Raw genomic sequence first — 18,781 nt, forward strand, 5'->3', positions numbered from 1 at the left:
CAGGGCTAAACAACAATGCGAGAGTTCAAAGGGGTTGAAGATGCACTTGGCGTATTTGGGCTGGCGCTCTGGAGCCGTCGATGCCTGTGAGTGCTTATCTGACTTATCTAAACTGCTGACGTCAAAAGAATTAGGCTAGGAATCTTCTGATTACAGCTCTTCTTGTGATCTTTTCTGGTATTTCCTGTTTCCTGTCAGGCCAAATATACTTTGAGAGTGGGTTGTTTTATGGCATTTCACTGTTTCTGCTTTGGCTAGGGCTGAAGGTACAAGAAGCACGAGTGAAAATAATTAAGAACAACAGTGGAGATCTCTGACCGCTCCACCCCCTCGGTGACATTTCATTTTAAACATCAAAAACAGTTTCACCGTGGCTCGAAGTAGGATCTCATTTTCAATGGAACAAAGCCCATCGTGCAAGAAGCCGCAGAAGCCACTTTGATTGTATTTCTATCAGTTTATTTGGGTGGCTGGCAGGCTATGCATGCTGTAACGCAGACAGCCAAGCAAAGTTCTGCCCAGAGTGAAGGATTCAGAAGAAAGAGGGAGAAAAGTGTCCCCACCAAAGGCTATGCTTTCTTCTTTGGGGCTACAAGCAACTTGGAGAAACAAGAAAGAAAAACAAATGGTCAGGGATGGGCTTTTCCAGTTTAAAAAAGTCTTGTCTAAATCTCACTAGGTCCTTGCTAAAGTACTGACCACAGGCCATGGAACACTAAGTGCTGTTTGCACAGAGATCGGGACACACAGAGATGCTAACCCACAGTGGTTTATGGGCAAACAGTCTATGTCCTCACATTTTTCATGGCGTGCGTATGTTTGCACTTTGCAAAGGCCAGAGGACAACTTTGGGTGCCATTCCTCAGGCACCACACTTCTTTAACATTCTGAGGCAGGGTCTCTCATGAACTCATCCAATGGGCTGGTCTGGCTGGCTGATGGGCCCTAACGACCTACTTGTCTTTACCTCTGCAGCGCTGGGCTTACTAGCATGCCCCGTGACTCCTAGCTTTTCTGTCTGGGTTTTGAGGATATAGTTCAGATCTGCTCAATTGCAAGGGAAGTAGTTTAATGACTGAGCCATTTCCTCAGCCCCAGAATCACACTTCTCCAGCCATCACAAACTGTCTGGACTATCCTCCTGAAACGCCACTTCCAAGTAATAATGTGGGAAGAAGAGGCGCGATTATGGGAGAGTGACCATGACTTATGATGGCCAAGGAACCAACCAACAGCTTTTGTCTTTTCCCCTTACATGTCAACACCTTCACCCTCACAACCATGGCTCTTTCACTTCTGGCGTCTTGTTATAGTAAATAGCTACCCTCTTAGTATAAGACAGATAGTCTAGATAGAAAAATTTTAAAAAGAAAGAGACTGGGATCTGCCCAGACATTTGATAATCTAGGTTTGATTTTTTTTTTTTCTTTTCAGAACTAGAGATTGAACCTGGGGCCTCAGGCATGATAAGGAAGGACTCTACCACTGAATACATCCTCAACTACTCTACGTTTTTAAAGTAAGAAAAATTCTTTCCTTCCTTCCTTCCTTCCTTCCTTCCTTCCTTCCTTCCTTCCTTCCTTCCTTCATTTTTCTTCCTTCTTTCCTCCCTCCCCCCTCTCTCTTTCATTTTTACAAATACATGTACACTTTTAAATGAAAAACTAGAGTATTCCTTATCTGAAATAGTTAGATTTCAGGGTTAGAAGTGTCCCAGATTTTAGATTAAAACAAAACAAAACAAAACAAAACATGCTTTTTGAATACTTGCCATACATTTTGGGGATGAGACCTAAGTCTAAACATGAAATCTATTTGCGTTCAGTGTTATCCTTATACACGCAGAATGAATGCAGTTTTATAATATTTTGTGTGTGCGGATGTTTCCTCTTGTAGTGCCATGCTGATTTCTGCTTTTCATCTTAGTGGTACTCAACCTGTAAACATGTAATACTCTCTGCTCACATAGAGGCGGACAGCCCACACTGACATAATACAGTCACAGAGATGGTAAGTACTTGAAAGCAAAAAGGATGGATTAGATTGTACTTGGAGGGGGGGTCGGCCACTTTGGAGTGGGGAAGCTTTTGGGGTTTGACCATAATAGACAGTGTGGTTGTATCAAAAGCTCAGCTAGCTGTTGAGACGCATGTTATTGAATTGCCAGCTCTGGGGCCCTGAGTATGTTATGTGACCTCTGTGGTCACATTAAGAAATTTTCAATTTCTTAAAATGGAGTAGCTTATATAGATGCTTTGAAAGGCCCATGCCTGTTGTAAAATTTAAACACCTCTATACTTTTCTGTGTATCTACTTTCAATACTTCTCCAAGAATTCAGAGTTCTTGCCTGCATGTCATCTGGTCCTTTGAATGTCTGTCTCTTTGTTTCCCTTCACCTTTCATTCCAAATTTTATACCAAGTTAATCATTCTGCATTCTGCATCCAACAATTTCTTGAACTTTTGTTTGTGCTAATTCCTTCCTAAAAGAGAACTTTCAAACATTTTGTGGAGATATTTTTAACCACCTTAAAGATGCAGCTATAACAATAAGAATAAAACAAAGCCTTCCTGGGTGACCCTGGAAGGTAGCTAGTCAGTGCCTAGTGTTCATGGAGTTCCTAGCGTACACATGTGTTTACAGTATGCCATTTTATCTAACTCTCTATGTCATAAACCATGTAAAACCCATTTCTACTATGCACTTTGTCATCCAGTCTGTAGCACCTATCCTTGGAAGAACGTTCTTTAAAAAAAAATGTTTTTAAATGGCAACCTCAAAACAGGAAAAAATATGACAAGGTTGATAGGAGGAAAAGACTTTGCTTAGATTTTGAGGAGTAAAGTCAAACAGTGTCTTGAATTTGAGGAGGAAATGAGCATTCTGGGCTGGCAGCTCTAGGGGGAAGAATCAAGAATTCAGACATTCAGGATGGGTGTACCACCCAGTAAAATGATTTGGTCAGTATTTCTTGTGGCTAACAGGAGAATTTGTCTTATCACATCCCACTACATTAAGTGAATGTTTCCATTGTCTGCATGATATACTCCTTCGAAAGGCAGGTCAAGCTATTGACAACTCAACTTCTTGTTTTTCCAATCTCATCTGCATCCTGACCTTGATAGAATCTATATGCTGTAATTTGTCATTCTCCAGCATTCCTTGCTTTTAGTCCTATTGTTTTTTTTCTCTCCATTGGTCTTCTATCTCTTCTTTATTTTCAGATATATAACCTACCTTAGGTAACATCCTAAAAAGATTACTTTCATTCTGATCCATATTGCCCATTGTTCAGATAGGATCAATCACTCCGCATGTGTTGACAGTTGTAACGGATTTTGCTTCTGTAATTTTAGTGTATCATGTAGTACATCTGTCTATTTAATCTGTTTTCTCTGTTTCTATTTATCATCTGTCTATTTATCTACTTCAGTGTCCTTAGTTCATGAGTTTTGATTTTCTAAGAAACCAGCAAAAGTCTCTGGCATGTGATAGCCACTAAAACTTAGTTGAAAGATGCTACTGACCCTTCATCATGTTTCTACAGACTATTGTTATATGTATTATAAAATACACCCCATTGACTTTTATTTCACAAGCTGCCTATGTATCTACACATTCTAATAAGCCATAACTCCTTTTCTTCTTGTTCTCAGTATGATAGCAGCATGCTATGCACACAAAAAATTCAACACAATTCAGTTTAAGTCAATCAAATTGCCTTATAAGAGAAATTTGACTCTTTTCTGAATGTATTGAGGAATTAAACAGTAAATTTAGACCTCAATTTCTCCAAAGTTGGAAACATATCTTTTATTCTTGGTCATTGTATAGTATAGGAAACTAAATATGTGCAAATGATATTAAAACACTATTTTGCATTCTGTGGCCTTGGAGGATATTTGTATATTTTTGGAGGCTTTGAAACACTTAAATTTTTTTTTTGTTCTTATTCGATGATGTTTATTCACATTTTCCCAGGCCCATGTCACCAAACCGAGCAATTAGGCCTTTCTATTCTGAGGGCAGAAATAATTTGCCTTCTAATTTACATATCTGGAGAACTCACCATTTTCAGATTGTGTATCAATTTGGCTTATAAGAATATTTTATTCTACAGAGAAGTAGGCACAGATTCCAAAAATGAAGGGTAAATCACTGTTCAAAGGAAATCAGTGTTCTAACAGCCAGTAAGATATGAGGAAGAGTTGGCAGGCACTTCATGTCAGCCATCTTGGAAGAGGCAGCCATGATTCTTATTCTAAAGTCAGAAGAATATAAGGGTCTCTGTTACAGCACTGGTTGCTTCTTCTCCCAATGTTTCCTATGCACAGAGGCCAGGGACAATGGAAAGGAGAGCGTAGACATTTCTAATGAACACATCTGAACAGTGAAATTGTAACAAACCTGACCCAGAGGACAAGACACTGCATAATTATGACCACAATTCCACTGAGCAGCAGATAGAAAACCACAACTTTTAATGTGGAAACAAACAAGAAAGGTATGATTTAAATACATCGTGTTTCATGTATTATACTTATTCAGCTGAACTTTCTGATATCGAAATCTTGAGATGGTTGCCAAAATGTGTGTGCGCCCATGTATATGTGTATGAGGGGCAGGGGGAAGGATTGAGTTCCCCCTATGCACAGGAATCTAAGTAAAATATTGAGTAAGCAACATTCAGGTATAGGGCCCAACCCTTAGCAGCTCAACCAGTGCAGAGCAAAGACGAAATCTCTTACGAAGACGGTCATGAGTTTTGTTTATCTTGTGTTCCTTAGGGAATGTTGTGCTGTAAACCAAAGTTCCAGTGGGGATGGCTGAGAATGTTGCAGTGAGTCTAAGAGAAAGAGGTGGTCAGCCTTCAAGGTTGGCCTTCAGAATAACAGAATGCGTGTGTGTTGGAAGCATTCAGATGCAGACGTAGGTGGTAGAAAAGCATTCATCCAAAATAAGTAATTTGATCAGAATAGACTGAACCTCATGTTGGCTAATTAGAAAGCTGAACATTTCTTATTCCCCGTGCAGGCTAATGAACTGCCTCAGAATTGTGTGAGAGCTGATGAACTAACCCCAGTTTGATTGGCTGAAGAAACGGGCTACATCTCATTATACAACTGAGTATGGAGATCTGAAGTCTCTCCTAAGCGTCTGAGACAGTGACTGGCTCGTCTTTGTCTCTGTACGCAGCACAGACTGCATCTCTTGTGTTTGAATCCAGTTCTCTTCAGTACTACAACCTCATTTCCTTTCTAGGGGTGCCCTGTGCCGGCATCTCTGCCTATCCCTTTATCTTCCTTAAAAAAAATCATCTTCTGCAGAAAGTTCTGTGAAAAACTTTTTGAGCAAATTATTCACAGACCTTCTAGATGTCTCTGGGTTTTCTGAAGCACCTATTACTGGTGAATAAAGGTTGTGTGAGGTACTGGGGCCATCTCAGAAGACTTAAAAGGGAAAGATGAAATAGGAGCTTGTGCTTCAGCTGATTATTGCTCTGTGTGATTGGATGAAAAAGAGAAGTAGGCTACCCTGTTACCTTACCCATAACTAATTATTTTTTCTGGTTAATACCTTAACCAAATATCGATACTTATTCCTCAGGGACAATCTCATCTTTATTTTGTTTCATTTCAGCTCGTGTATCTCTGTTTTATATTATCAAGTTTAAGCAGCTACCATTCTCTTGAACTCTATTTTTCCCCTTTCTAGAAATTTCTTTCTTCCTTCCTTCCTTTCTTTCTTCCTTCCTTCCTTCCTTCCTTCCTTCCTTCCTTCCTTCCTTCCTTCCTTCCATTCTTTCTTTCCTTCCTCCCTCCCTCCCTCCTTTCTTTCTTTCTTTCTTTCTTTCTTTCTTTCTTTCTTTCTTTCTTTCTTTCTTTCTTTCTTTTTCTTTTTTATCCTGCATTAAGCTGTGGCCCTTCAACTCGGGGCCATCCGCAACTAGGTCTTGCTTCAGCTTTGTCAACTATTTTTCTAATTGTACATGGGTTGGTTTTAAGTTTTATCTTGCCTCTAGTAGTAAGATGGGATCTGCAGGCTCCAAAGCTCCCTTAGAACTTGGGTGTCCCTGATAAAGCAGCAAAGCAGTCAAGACATTCAGGACCAGCTTTTGTTGAGACGTACTTTGATGGGAGGGTGTGGAAATCTATAATTTGAGGAAATTTAGGGCAAGTATAAAGATAGGAAAACCCATCTCTTGGAATAGTTTCCTAACATCTTTGTGATGATGTCAGTTCCGGAGAGAAATGCATGCAGAGGTCAAGAGAGAATGAAGGAAAAAGGAAGTGCTGTGTGTGTCTGTAGCCTATGGTGTGTAGAGCCACAGGTATTATGCTGTGAGCTTTGTTGTTTTTGATAGGGTGAGATGGAATCTGCTTACTGTGAAGTGACTGATAACCAAAGCCAGGGAATGTAATGCACTAGAGCAAAGCACACACTTTCTGTGAGTTAAAGACATCGAGGAGCTTTCACTGTTCTGTATCCATCTTCCTTTTAGATGTAAGTTTGGTGTGAAAGTCAGTTCTCCCATGCAATTACCTGAAGCTTATTTAAAGCAAGAAGAAAGAAAGGAAAAGAAACAAGACTGCTTCCAGGCAAAGAGCAGAAGATATGGGAAGAGCATTCTCCAGCAGCAGGAAAGATCATTGGTAGGGCCAGGTAAACAGAGACTACTCATTCTGTCTTTGAAACCATGCTGGGGAACATGTTGAGTATTATTTGTTTTTGTTTTGTTTTTAAAAAACAGAACAGAGCAAAAATAAAAACAAACAAACAAGGAAAAAACCCAAAACCAAAGCAGCTTTAGAAACTTTAGGTACATCATCACAAGATGCTAAAACATAGCAATTACTTGAAAAGTACAAAAATGTGTCCAGAACTGATACGCATCTGTACTTAAAGTTTGTAATTATCACCTCTTGAAGAACAAAGTACTATCATACGTTAGTTTTCAATTTTGAAATTTGCTCTTGTATATTCTTTTATTTAAAAAGCTATAATGACTAATCCTGATCCTTTGCAAGAGTAGAAGGTTAAAAATGATTCCATTAAAATGAAGAACTTGAATTCATGTTTCTTGAATTATCTGTTCTGGGGAAGAGTTATTCATTCATGTACTTAATAACAGCTTGTAAATGATTTTATTCTTTCTGATAATATTTTTCACATATCAAAATGTATTGAGTGGCTGACAAGAAAAACACGTTAGGGAGAACACAAAGAAAATAGGATGTTCTCTAGACTTTCAAAGAACAGGGACTCAAGGAGGGGAGGAAGCAGATCTACAACAACTATAACAAAAGTGTTTTGCCTGTGAAACAAATCTGAACAAAGCTCTGTGAGCATCAGGGAGAGGAAGGCACATAGCCATCGCTGGTTATTCATTCTGGCTCTAGGACGTCATGTGGGTAATGAAACCCATGCAGGTAAAATGGCTAAGTGTTGGCACACGGCTTATGCACACCCTCCTGCGTTCCTCGGACCACTCCCAGCTCATTCATAATCTCGGTACGGTGACAAAGTGCAGATAGCTATCATATAGCCCTTTAAGGGATGACGAGAAAGCCTGCATATGTTCTGTACAGATGTGTTTTTTGTTATTTTTATTTTCAAGCCACAATCGATTGAATCCCCATGAGCAAAACCCTCGTGGCCAACCATATTTTAGTTCAGTAATCATAGGAAGGCTTTGTGAAGGGCCCAGAATGTGGATGTTGTCTTAGAGAATGGGAGGAACTGGGGACTGAGAAGGAAGTCATGTTAAGACTTGGCAACAGTGAGTGGAGAGCAGAGAGGAGGTATGAGAGGCTTGCCTTGACTAGGAGGAGAGCTCAGAAGCCATCAGGGACAGTCAGGTTGTTCCAGAGAACGGAGAGCTCTCTGCAGGGTGAAAGGTTCTAGAATTTTCTTTGCAGACAACAGGCACATCACTGAAGGATTTTGAAGAGGGGTGAGGAAATTATGATTTTATCACTGGTGATCTGAATCACAGAGCAGAGAGAAGAGATGTGGGGAATGTATTGCTGTTGGAGGTAACAGCAAGATTCCAGATAGAGCAACATGAGGCCAGACTAAGGCCGTGTGACCGAGTGGAGGAAAGAGCATGTGTGAGGTGGCATCAGGGCCAGAATGTCAGCGTGAATATGTGATAGTCACCCTTTCCCAAGAATGAAGTAGTGTTTAGGGTCTTTCTAGACTGATTTAGTAGTATCAGTTTTTTTAATCTGCTCAATAACCTAATATGAAGGCTCTACGAATACTATTCCCTTTTCTAGAAGAGAAACTGAGGCAACATGCGGTTAACGTGCCCATCGGTGTGCGTGCAGGGTTTAAACAGGCTTCAATCTCAGCTCTGTACTTTCAGTCATCTCTTAAGCCTCCCTCAAGGACTTGGAGCCAACTGGAATTAGGGAGCTGGGGAAACTGTCTTCCATTTGGATGTCTGTCCTTGAGAAAAGACGAATTTATGGGAGGCACATGTTCAGTTTTGTTTGCTTGTTTTCTCCTCCTCCTCTTTTGTTTTTATTTACATTTATTTATTTATTTATTTATTTATTTATTTATTTATTTATTTATTTATTGTGAGGAAGGATCTCATTCTGTAACTCAGGTTGGCCTGAGTTTTATCATGTGGCCCAGGATGTCCCTAAACTCTCAGCAATTCTCCTGTCTCAGCCTTCAGATGCTAGAGTCATGGCATGATCCAGAATACCTGGCTTGTCTTTTGGTTTTGATTTGCTTTTAAGGCCCACCGAAAGGAGGGATGACATCACCAATCACGTCATTCTCTAAAGCTATGGAGTGAATGAAGGTTAATAGGCTAACTTCCACAGACAGTAGCCTCAGAAAAATGTTATGAATTAATATCAGCGTTGAGGCTAATTGATTCTTTTCTCAAAGCGGTTTGTTCTGTTTTGAATGAAATCATGAAGCCCCAAAGAGTGTTTGGAAGTGCACATGAATTTTTACAAGTGTGTTTTGTCTCACCAGTTTTCCAGTCAATATTTTAAGTGGACAGAGACGTTTAAACTAGCAAGCGCTTGTTTGCCTGCTGAAGCTGCAGACAGAGCTCAGATTCATGAATGTGCTGCCCTTCCTCTCTCCTTAAACCTTTGCTTCATCACTCACCCACTGTTGTCTATCACAGTCCACACTAAGCATCCAATAACTACTTCTTGAATTCTAAAGATCGGAGTGTTCACTCTTTAAGCATAAATTTATGTCATGTCTGCTACTTAAGACATTTTTAAATGCTACTTTAGGTGTCAATTTAATTGTAGACTTATGGAATTGTAATCTTTTTGGAGATTTTCTTGTCTGACATTTGATATTCAGAGCTGAGTATAAAGCACATTTCTGATATTTGTATTCTCCTTGAAGTACATGACAAGTAAGAGCTGAAGGAAAATGGGTTGTGTGCTCTCTCTTTCAAATGAGTTCTGTGCTTTCATATATTTTCTGCAGCTAGAGGCTATTAAAATGAGAACAGACTTAATAAATAACTAAAATTTAATAAAAAATTCACATTGGAAACACCGAAAGGAAAGATAGGTAGACACAGAGTTTGCAGTTCTTTTGGTGGAATCTCAAAGTCAAATTATTTATTCAGGTAAGAACAGGTCCTATCTGAACTTACATTGGCTCATTACTAGAATCAAGACTGCAGCAATATTTGTACTTCTAGTGTTTGGTAAACCAGCGACTTGTTACCCACCTTCTAGCCCCAGTCCCATCTTTGGTGGCTGCTCTCCAGGCACTGCAGCAAGCTCTGAGGACCAGGGAGGACCTTCCCACACCTTCCCAGTGACTGAGCTTCTACCCAAAGCTAAAGCCTCCCCTCCCCCAACAAGCAGAAAAATGTATAGAAGACACAATCCCGACATTTTAAATGATACTATTATTTTTTGGTTTGAGGTTTTTGTTTTGGTTGGTTTTGGTTTTGAATTTTAAATGTATTTAAACATTTGGAAACTGACATGCTTGTACTATTTAAAATGCAGAGGATTCTTAACAAAGTCAAGAGTCAACAGTCCCATAATTACCTATGTTAATTGGCATGCCTGTAATATTCTGTGGGCTTGTCTTTACAGGCAAATATTTTTGGTAAACACACACATTGACACAGAAACAACATGTACCAGTAAATAACCTTTAACCTAAATTAAATTCAAAAGCTATTCTTTTTTTTTTTTTTTTTTTTGGCTGAAGTTTATTTGAATCATGAGTTCTCACGTTTGCCACACCAACAGGTAATTCCAGAAACCACATCCTACCTTAAGTGTGAGTCTAAACACCTACCATGTATTCTGATCCTGTAGAAGTTTTGTGACTCAGTTTCACTGTTGAGATTCTGCTCTGAGGGAACAAATGTTGCTTTTTCTTAACTAGTCAACTCATTTCTAAACACAGAGACTAGCTAATTAGATGATCTTTTGCTTTAACAAAGGAAACAAAAAGATACGAGTGTTACTGGGATTAAATGATAGATAAAACTCAACAAATTACAGAGGCAGTCTGATTCCAGTTATTCTGTTATTGTTATTACTTTGGAAACACGTTTCTAGAGTGAGCAATATCTTAGGCAATGCCTAGTTTGAGCTTACTCCTCGGACAGCCATGCATCTCAGGAAAGTTGCTCTCTGGGAAGATGGTATGGGGCAGGGTGGCTTGAACTAGATTTTGCAGTTTGAATAGATCATCCTCAGTTGGCTGAGCCAAAGACAGACATTCTAAGCACAGGGCAAGGATTGGAGGCAGGCACCACTTGATGCACAGAAAGCTGCTTAATATTGTCAAGTTTAAATTGACTTAGGATTGTGAGGTAAGAGTAGGGCAAGGGGAGAGAGAGATTCCTGTAGTCTTTGCTTTGGTGCTCTCTACCATAACTCCCCTAACCCTATCCCACATATAACTGAAAACAACCCAAGCTATTACTGCTGTGGTCTAATGGTGGAAAGGATGTCTTTGAAGATCACCTGTGGCTTGCAGAGAAAACACAGGGGGTGGCCAGAGACGAGCTAAGGGCCAGAATGAGGCAGGAGACAGCTTAGAAGGCAAAGATACTCATCTCCAGTTTCATCATCTTGTTCCTGTGTTAATGGGTGAGCACGTTCTGTGCTCACATCAGAAACCATGGGACTTTTTCTTTCCCTGAGAAAGATGAGACAGACAAATGGACATCCCAGGAGGAGGCCTTCAAACAGAGCCTGCCTCATTGCAGGCAAGACGACAAGGATATGGATGGGTGCTTCTTTCTTTTCAGGTGTCTGGACTTCCCATGGCCAGAGGCAAGGAAGGAACCAATGGGAAGGGTTGAGAGTTACCCAGATCTGCTGGCTCAGGGTGGTGGTGCTTCTGGGGTCAGGCACCACACATGTGACATGGAAAGACTAATGTGCACCTTTCCCTACAGACACCAGTGGCAAGGGATGGGGGAGAAAGTTTTATGGAAGGAAGTATGAATTTTAATCATCTCAGTTAGTGACACAAACCAAGGGAAAGGGCAGTTGGAGTGCTGGACTTGTGTTTTCTGCCTAGGTGGCTTTTTCTGTTTTCCTTGCCCTGAACACATGAAATATGAATGACTTTCCCATTACCTCATTTCTTCTGACCAAGACCCATTTCCACTGGCTTCCATCTTGCAGATGCCACATAAACCTCAGGCTGATTGCTTTGCTTCTCTTTTCTAAGTGCTCAAATACTCATTGTTTACTAAAGAACAACATTGTTTTTTTTTTCTTCTTTTCAACACCCCCAGAAGATTACTTTTTAATAATATTCTTTATAAATTACTAGGCAACTTAATGTAAAACAAACAACAAACCTTTCTGCCATGAATTGTTTAAAACCAAACCAGGGCTTTTTTTTTTTTTTTTTTTTTTTTTTTTAATTCTCAGCCCATTTCCATGAGAAAAAGAGAGGTAATTTCTGGTCTATCTTTTCCATCTACCCCATCTCATTGCTGACGGCACATCAGGGTTCCACTGCATGGGGATGGCCAGGACTTAAAAGGCATAAATACACTCAGATGCTTTCTTCTCAAATGAACCCACTGCTTTCCAAACTTTCACCAACAGACTCAGCACAGGAAGGGAGCCCCCAGCCGTCAGTTGTGGCATTTGTAGTTCACAGGGTCCCAAAGCATCTTTGCTCCACTCCCACCCCCACCCCGTTAGACACTCAGGCAAGAGCCAGCTGACTGTCCCATCCCAAAGGGCACATTCTTATGACATGGAAAAAAAAAAAAAGCCCTCCTGCCTCATCTTCATACTTGTGGGTGACCTGAGCTTTCTTCATCTCTGTAGGAGTATTGTTCACCACTTGCCAAAGAGGAAACTGAGGCAGGGTAGTTTATTAACTTACAAGGACTGAAAAAGCAGGCAGAGCACGCTCAGTACTGAAGGCATGATGCACGCACTACCTAAGTTGCATAGTTAGAAATTGGAGGGTACGTGTTTACTTTACATCAAGAAGCTCAAAAAACAACTCAAAGAACATAGTCTGTTGGAGACATTTCTAACTATTGACAAGAAATGTTAGGGGTAGGGTGGAGATTAAAGGGAATACAGTTTCACACTCTCCTCTTGGGGTCTGAAACTCAGAAGGCTTGACCCTGTGGATTCTGCAGGACAAGCCTGCAGCATGCTGACCCCTATGCTAGGTTTGTTGATTTCCATGCAACAGTCCTCCTGCATCCACAGGCAGCCCTTGAACCCTGTCTGCACAGCTTGCCTTCATCCTTTGACTCAAGAACGGTACCCCGAGTAAGGGGACCTGGCCAGGTTCCCTTCTGCACCCCACAGTCAGTTTACCTGGGAAGCTGTGGAAAGCATCTTCATTTTCCAGAATGCCTCTCGGTTTGGTTGCCTGTAGCTCACTTTTCGACTTCCAAACGAGCTTTACCATCCTCATCATCTCTGGCAAGTCCCAGGGTAGCGGCCCCTGCTGGCACCCCGGCCTGCTGCCGAGGGAGGAGGACAGCACACCTTCCGTGGCCGGCCACCTCCTGCCTAGTTCTGCAGAGTGGAAGTACCGCTCTAGCACAGGCATTCTGCCCTGGTCCCCAGAAGAGGAGGTAGGGCTGCCGCTGCTGCTGCTGCTGCTGCTGCTGCTGCTGCTGCTGCTGCTGCTGCCGCCGCCGCTGCTGCTGCCGCTGCTGCTGCTGCTGCCGCCGCCACCAGAGGGGAATTTCTTCCCGGGCAGCTGCAGGCAAACCCGCGTGAAATCCTCTCCAGCCTTGGAAAGACGAGCCTCCTCCAGCCTGGCACAGCTGGCTTTCCCAGCCCCTGCACAAAAACACTGGCGACAAGACCCGATGCAGCCAGCGCCTAGGGTCCCTCACTGCTGAGAAACCGTCTCTGGACTCCTTCCTTCCTTAGAGATACAATGCATTTTCCCCCTTCTCTCTCAGGCACCGAATTCACAGCACTTAATTAATCCCAGGCTACAGCTGGAACGACAGCGGGGAGGGAAAAAGAAAAGCCATCGAGGCTGCAGCCTTCGCCTTCCCTCTTCTTCCTCCCGTTTTGTTTGTTTTCTATGAGCTCTTTTGCTGCTGGTCAAGTTTGTCAAGTGGCTTAGCCATGAAAGACTTCAAGCAAAGACTCGGGGCTCCGCTTTGCGTGGCTCTCTGAGGGGGCCCCCCTCACAGCCTAGTTTTCTGGAAGTGTCAGGTGAGGGGTCAGCCTGCGGCACAGGGAGCCTAGAAGCTTCCCAGACTCCGGTCCTGCGGATCCCAACGGGAAGCTGGGCACTGCCAGAGCTCATCTGCAGCTGCTTCTCCCCGGAGGGCCAAGCCGGGGGGCCTGCCTTGTCCACTCACTGTGCCCACACAGGATGGAGGGGAGGGCTTGATCCTAAGGACCACAGTTCAAACACTCTCCTTCCTTCTTCCACGGCCCACCCCCTTTGCTGTCAAAGTTCTCTGCAAACTAACCGGGTTTTTGGTCTATTAGTCAAATCCGTTTGTAACCTCAGCTGCCCTTCAAGCTGGAAGGAAATAACATTGAATCACATTCCAAAGCTAACTGGAAAGAAGTGGATTAGGGAAGCGTCAAAGTCCTTATGCATATGCACAGGGCTTCTGTTTAGTCTGGACACGTGGCACAGGGTGGTTAAAAACCCATTTTCAAAGGGTAGTCATCATTTTAAAGGGTGCTGGTAGGGGGTCATAAATGGCCTGAAAAAGAAAGCGTGGATGATTCTTTTCAGAGCGACCACACTGTGGGCTTAATATCTGGGCCACTGACTACTGTGTTCCCACCCCAGAGTGGTGAATTGAGGACAACTGTGGGCCAGGCCTCTTGTTTCCCCGAGGCTCGGAGATGAAGGAGCTGACCCTGGAAGTCAGAGCCAACCCGGAGAGAAAGATGCCCCCTGTCGCTTATGTGAAAGGCCCTGGACCGAAAGGAAGGTGGGGTGGTATTATGTTTGGCGTTTTTGCCAGCAAATTGGGTTTGTAGGAGCAATTTGAACTTGCACATTCACATAGAAAACCCCTATTTTCTTGAAAGACATTGTAACAATCCCGTGTTCCTTGGAGCTCAGTGTCTCCGCACTGCAAAGGCCTTTGTTTTGCTTGGCACTTTTATTTTTGCTGATGTACAAGCTGTTGCTCCCGCTCTACATTCCTACGGCTGGTTGATCACACAATCATTTGATGTTTCTTTAGGGGAGCAAGAGAGGAGATTTTGGGGAGAGGAGAAAGACCATTGCAGACTGTTTTATTTTCATCACCCTGCTCTCACTTCTTTCTGTGTTTGAAGTTGAAAGCGGTAGAGCTCACTGTAATTTTGTTGTCAGTATTCTTCTGAAACTATGGTTAATAACTCTGGCTTTCCATAATGAATTAAGTGATTTTTTTTCTTCCTGTCTTCTCTTATGGATGAAAAAGTATACTGCAAACCTGTTTTCTTTCCCAGTAAATGAAAAAAGGTCCCAAACCATATATATATATATATATATATAAAATTGAGACAGTGGTTTTTTTTTTTTTTGAGAATTTCATTAGTGAAATATTGCAGCTTTTCTATAACTACATATTTATACAACCCAATGGGCAAAAATCAGTGATTTACTTTATCTGAAAGATGTCTTTCTTTAAGTCCCCCTGTTGAGATAAAGGAGTTCATATAGCAATCAGTTGTCTGCAGGGTGACAACTCTTTCAATAGACTCAAGCATCAAGGATCGCTGGCATCAGAGGCTTCTACTTAACAAGCACATCTGGGCGGTTGTAGCACACCATATTTCCTGAATAATGTCTTAAACTCACTCCTCGGTCACAAACATCCCGGACTTAGCAACTGAAGGGTTTCCTAAGTGTTTGACTATTTTTATTTTTGTTCGGTTATTTTGCAAGAGTGCTTAGCATCAGGATATCCTGACCCTTGAAACAAAGGGGTGAAGAACAAAGAGAACAAATATACGATATGATATATCACAGATGCGTTAAGAACACAGCTCTTCTTGTAAGTTTCCTCAAGATGACTTTTTTCTTAAAAGCCAAGAATACACATTTTTACCTCATCTCTTATACTATTCCACACATTTCCTCGTAAAAATATTCCAGAGAGGTTACAAAATGTTGGAGCACTGGTTAGGAATGTTTCCTCTAGGAGATGAGTTAGGGCCAAAACAGCCATCATTTCCAACTTTTGTCTCTATAGGGGAGCCCACTTCATTTGAAGGTCTGTATGTCAAAAACATTTTCACAATTTTAAAATTTTCCCCCCAATATGGGATTATCTTCATCCCAGAGCAGAAGTGCAAGAATACCACAAGAAAGGTCGTCCTCGGGTATTTATGGCTCACACAGAGACAGGAAGTACAGGAAATCTTGCGAGAAAGCTTGGCTCAGGAGACTCTTGGCTCAACAGCAGCCCAGGAGACCAGGAGGAGCTGATGAGGTGCTTGCACTTTACAGACTAAAAGCTAGCAGCACAGTGTTTCTCTGAAATGTGGCTTTGTCACATTCCATGACTAATCTCAGTCTGAGATGTCTCTGGTCTTTCAAATAGTTACCCTAGGAGAGCTTGCTTATGAAGCTGTGATTTCCCTCACTCGGTGAACATCGTTCATCCTGAGATATGATGGGAGCCAGAAGTCTGGGTCAACAGGCTTGGGAAAATACATGGGGTGCAAAGCCTCATCTACTAGAGAATTCTCACAAAAGTTGCTATCGGGAATTAATGTGCTACGGAAAGGAAGTTCTGGCGTAGACTTGTGAGGTGGTCTACCATTGGAAAACAGGATTCTCTTTTTGTGTGGATGCAGTGTGATGCAACTTCCCCAAATCCCCCAAATTCCAGCTTGTTCCAGGACTGGGGAGACTGGCTCAGAGGGTGGAGTGTTGCTGGGTAACTACAAGGATGCCTGGATCTCCACTGGCTGTGGAAGCATGCATCCATAACCCCAGTGCTGGAGCAGAGGTAGGCTGACCTCGAGGCTGCTGGACAATCAGTCTAGCCAATAGGGTGAGCTCCAGCTTCCCTGAGAAAGCTGGTCTCAAAAAACACAAGGGGGAAAAGAGACAGAAGAAGACAGCTGATATGGACTTCTGAGCTGCCTGTGCAGAAGGTACTAGCGCACCTCCACAGCGCCTCCACGCACATCCATACACAGGCTAAGAAAAGCAAAAGGCGGAAGAAACAAAGAGCTTCCCCAAACGGAATTGAATTTGGTTTTTAAAAACTTTGCTGTACATGTATGTACTTGGTTTAATCTCTGAACTAAATTGAAGAACTCTTTCCATTCCAAGGGTTTTGAGAATACTGTGTAGACATCGGATGTTCTGTTATATATTATTATAGTATATTTATATTTATTACATATAATTTTAAAAATGGAAATCAACCGTTTAAACTTCTTATAATCTAGAGAATATTATTTCACTCCAAACTTAGAAGCATATTTGTTGCCACTTTCTATTCTATGGAGTCTATTAGCAGATTCCTCATTTAGTGATAACCTCACTGGGATGATTTTGAAACTAATTTATGCCCTTATTAGTCTCCATCACTCATTATTCTTCTGTGTTTGAGGGTTCTGTTTTATTCCACACTTTTTTCTTTGTCAGTTCAGCTCAAATATGAATGTGTAAACTTCCTCTGACCCCCATCTTTTGGCCACTCTGGTTTCACAATTGTAATTCAGATAAAATACAGAATGAGCAAGGAAGGAACCACAGGTCTTTTAGCTTTGTTTAATACAGCCCAAGTAGAAGAAGCTCAAACAATTTACAGTGTCCTTCAAGAGAAATAGAAATGTAATAACTTTGGCCTTAGCTAATCTCAAGGAACAATGCCAGTAAGTAAGGAGAGGAGCTGGGCTACAGACCGACCATACAAGGCAGCACATATTTCCATTGTCGCATGGACAGGGAGGAGAGCAGGTAGGGCAAGATGAGGAAAGATGAGAGAGAGAGGAAATAGAAGAGGTTCGGCTGACAGATTTAGTTTGATTTCGTAACAGGTATCTAAATTCTACCCTATCATTTATTCACTCTGCAATCATGCAACAAAAACGGAGCAGCTATGCAGGCCATGAGTCCTGACTCAGGGACTGGAGGCTGGTGGGCTCTGCTGCTAAGACCCCAGTAGAAGGGGAGACCAGGGTTCTAGCAGATGACAGTCCCCTTTCTTGGCTTTTAGGTGTCTTAGGTAATGCAAAGTTGACTGTCTCTGACACTTTTTCAATAGCAAATGAGCCTACACTACAGCAAGGGCTGAGGCCAAAGTGGCAGTAAGACTTGCTTTTCCCACTCTTTTCTTTCCTGCTGCTGTGGCAGTGGCCCTGTGTTCCTCCTGGGACCAGTTCTCAACCCTGAGACCCAGGCCTCCTATGACTGTAGCCTTTTCAGGACTTTTGATTCTGAAAAACCATAAATGGTGGGAGGAGATGCTTGTCATACTTTTATATTTGAGTCTCTACTGGAAAAAAAAATACTAAATTAAATGAAAGACGTACAACAATGAATGGTGTAAATGCCTCCGGGACCAGTTATCTAAGGATTACAAGCACTGGGTTTCAGACTATACTCACCATTAAGTGAGTCTGACCTCGGATTTAACGTCTTATCTGTAAGTGGGTGTGAGAGCAGTAAACACCTTAGCCATTATACAGCGATCTTTTGAGAATTTAAACAGTTTAGAAAAGTGAGTGATTTGAAATCTGAAATGTGCTATACATTTAATATTATTATTTTAAAAGTTGAAGACGTTATACTTGGCTGGGTGTTGTGGTTTACATCTGTAATCTTATCATTTGGGATGCTGAGACAGGAGGATCACACATTTGAGGTCAGCGAGACCCTGTGTCAAGACAGCAACAAAATAACAACAAAGAGCTCATGGCAACAATTTACTTCAGCTCCAACTTTGACTGTATTTTTAAAGTGATCTATTAGAAAGCTAAAAAGCCCAATCCATTTATCCTTAAAGCTGGTCCCTTGGGAAGTTCATCCTTCTCATGATAGCACACAAGTCCAAACAACAACAACGACAAACCAAAGTCAAAGGATTAGACAGCTACTGCTGTGGGGTGACCCACAGGAAAACAGTAAGGGCTGAAGTGGTGGAGGCCTGCATAAATCATGAAAAAGATTGACGTCTTCATCAGCTTGGACAGACAAGGACAACGCGTGTTGACAGGGGTGGTTCAACAGGCGGAATCATCTTTGCACATGCATTTTGGCGGTGTCACTCCCATAAACCAGGCCTAGACTTTCAGCCTGGGTGATTGCTGGATGACATTTAGGGCTCTGTCTACTGTGTGGGGC

General features: G+C 42.0%; 1 protein-coding gene across 2 annotated transcripts in view; it reads right to left on the reverse strand.

The window, feature by feature from the left end:
• The window catches only part of Pde7b (phosphodiesterase 7B), a 302,172-nt gene that overhangs the window by 127,742 nt on the left and 155,649 nt on the right, over positions 1-18,781 (reverse strand). Inside the window, exon 1 of one of the 2 annotated variants that reach the window (XM_055599418.1) lies at positions 12,817-13,085. The exons of the other annotated variant lie outside the window; for it this stretch is intronic. Within the exon in view, the coding sequence (XP_055455393.1) occupies positions 12,817-13,054 (238 nt within the window). The 5' untranslated portion in view covers positions 13,055-13,085. Of the gene's footprint in view, positions 1-12,816; positions 13,086-18,781 lie in introns of those variants that run through there. 2 annotated transcript variants of the gene reach the window in all.

Source organism: Psammomys obesus, unplaced genomic scaffold (assembly GCF_907164565.1).
Source record: "Psammomys obesus unplaced genomic scaffold, mPsaObe1.curated_primary_1811, whole genome shotgun sequence".
NCBI classification, from domain to species: domain Eukaryota; kingdom Metazoa; phylum Chordata; class Mammalia; order Rodentia; family Muridae; genus Psammomys; species Psammomys obesus.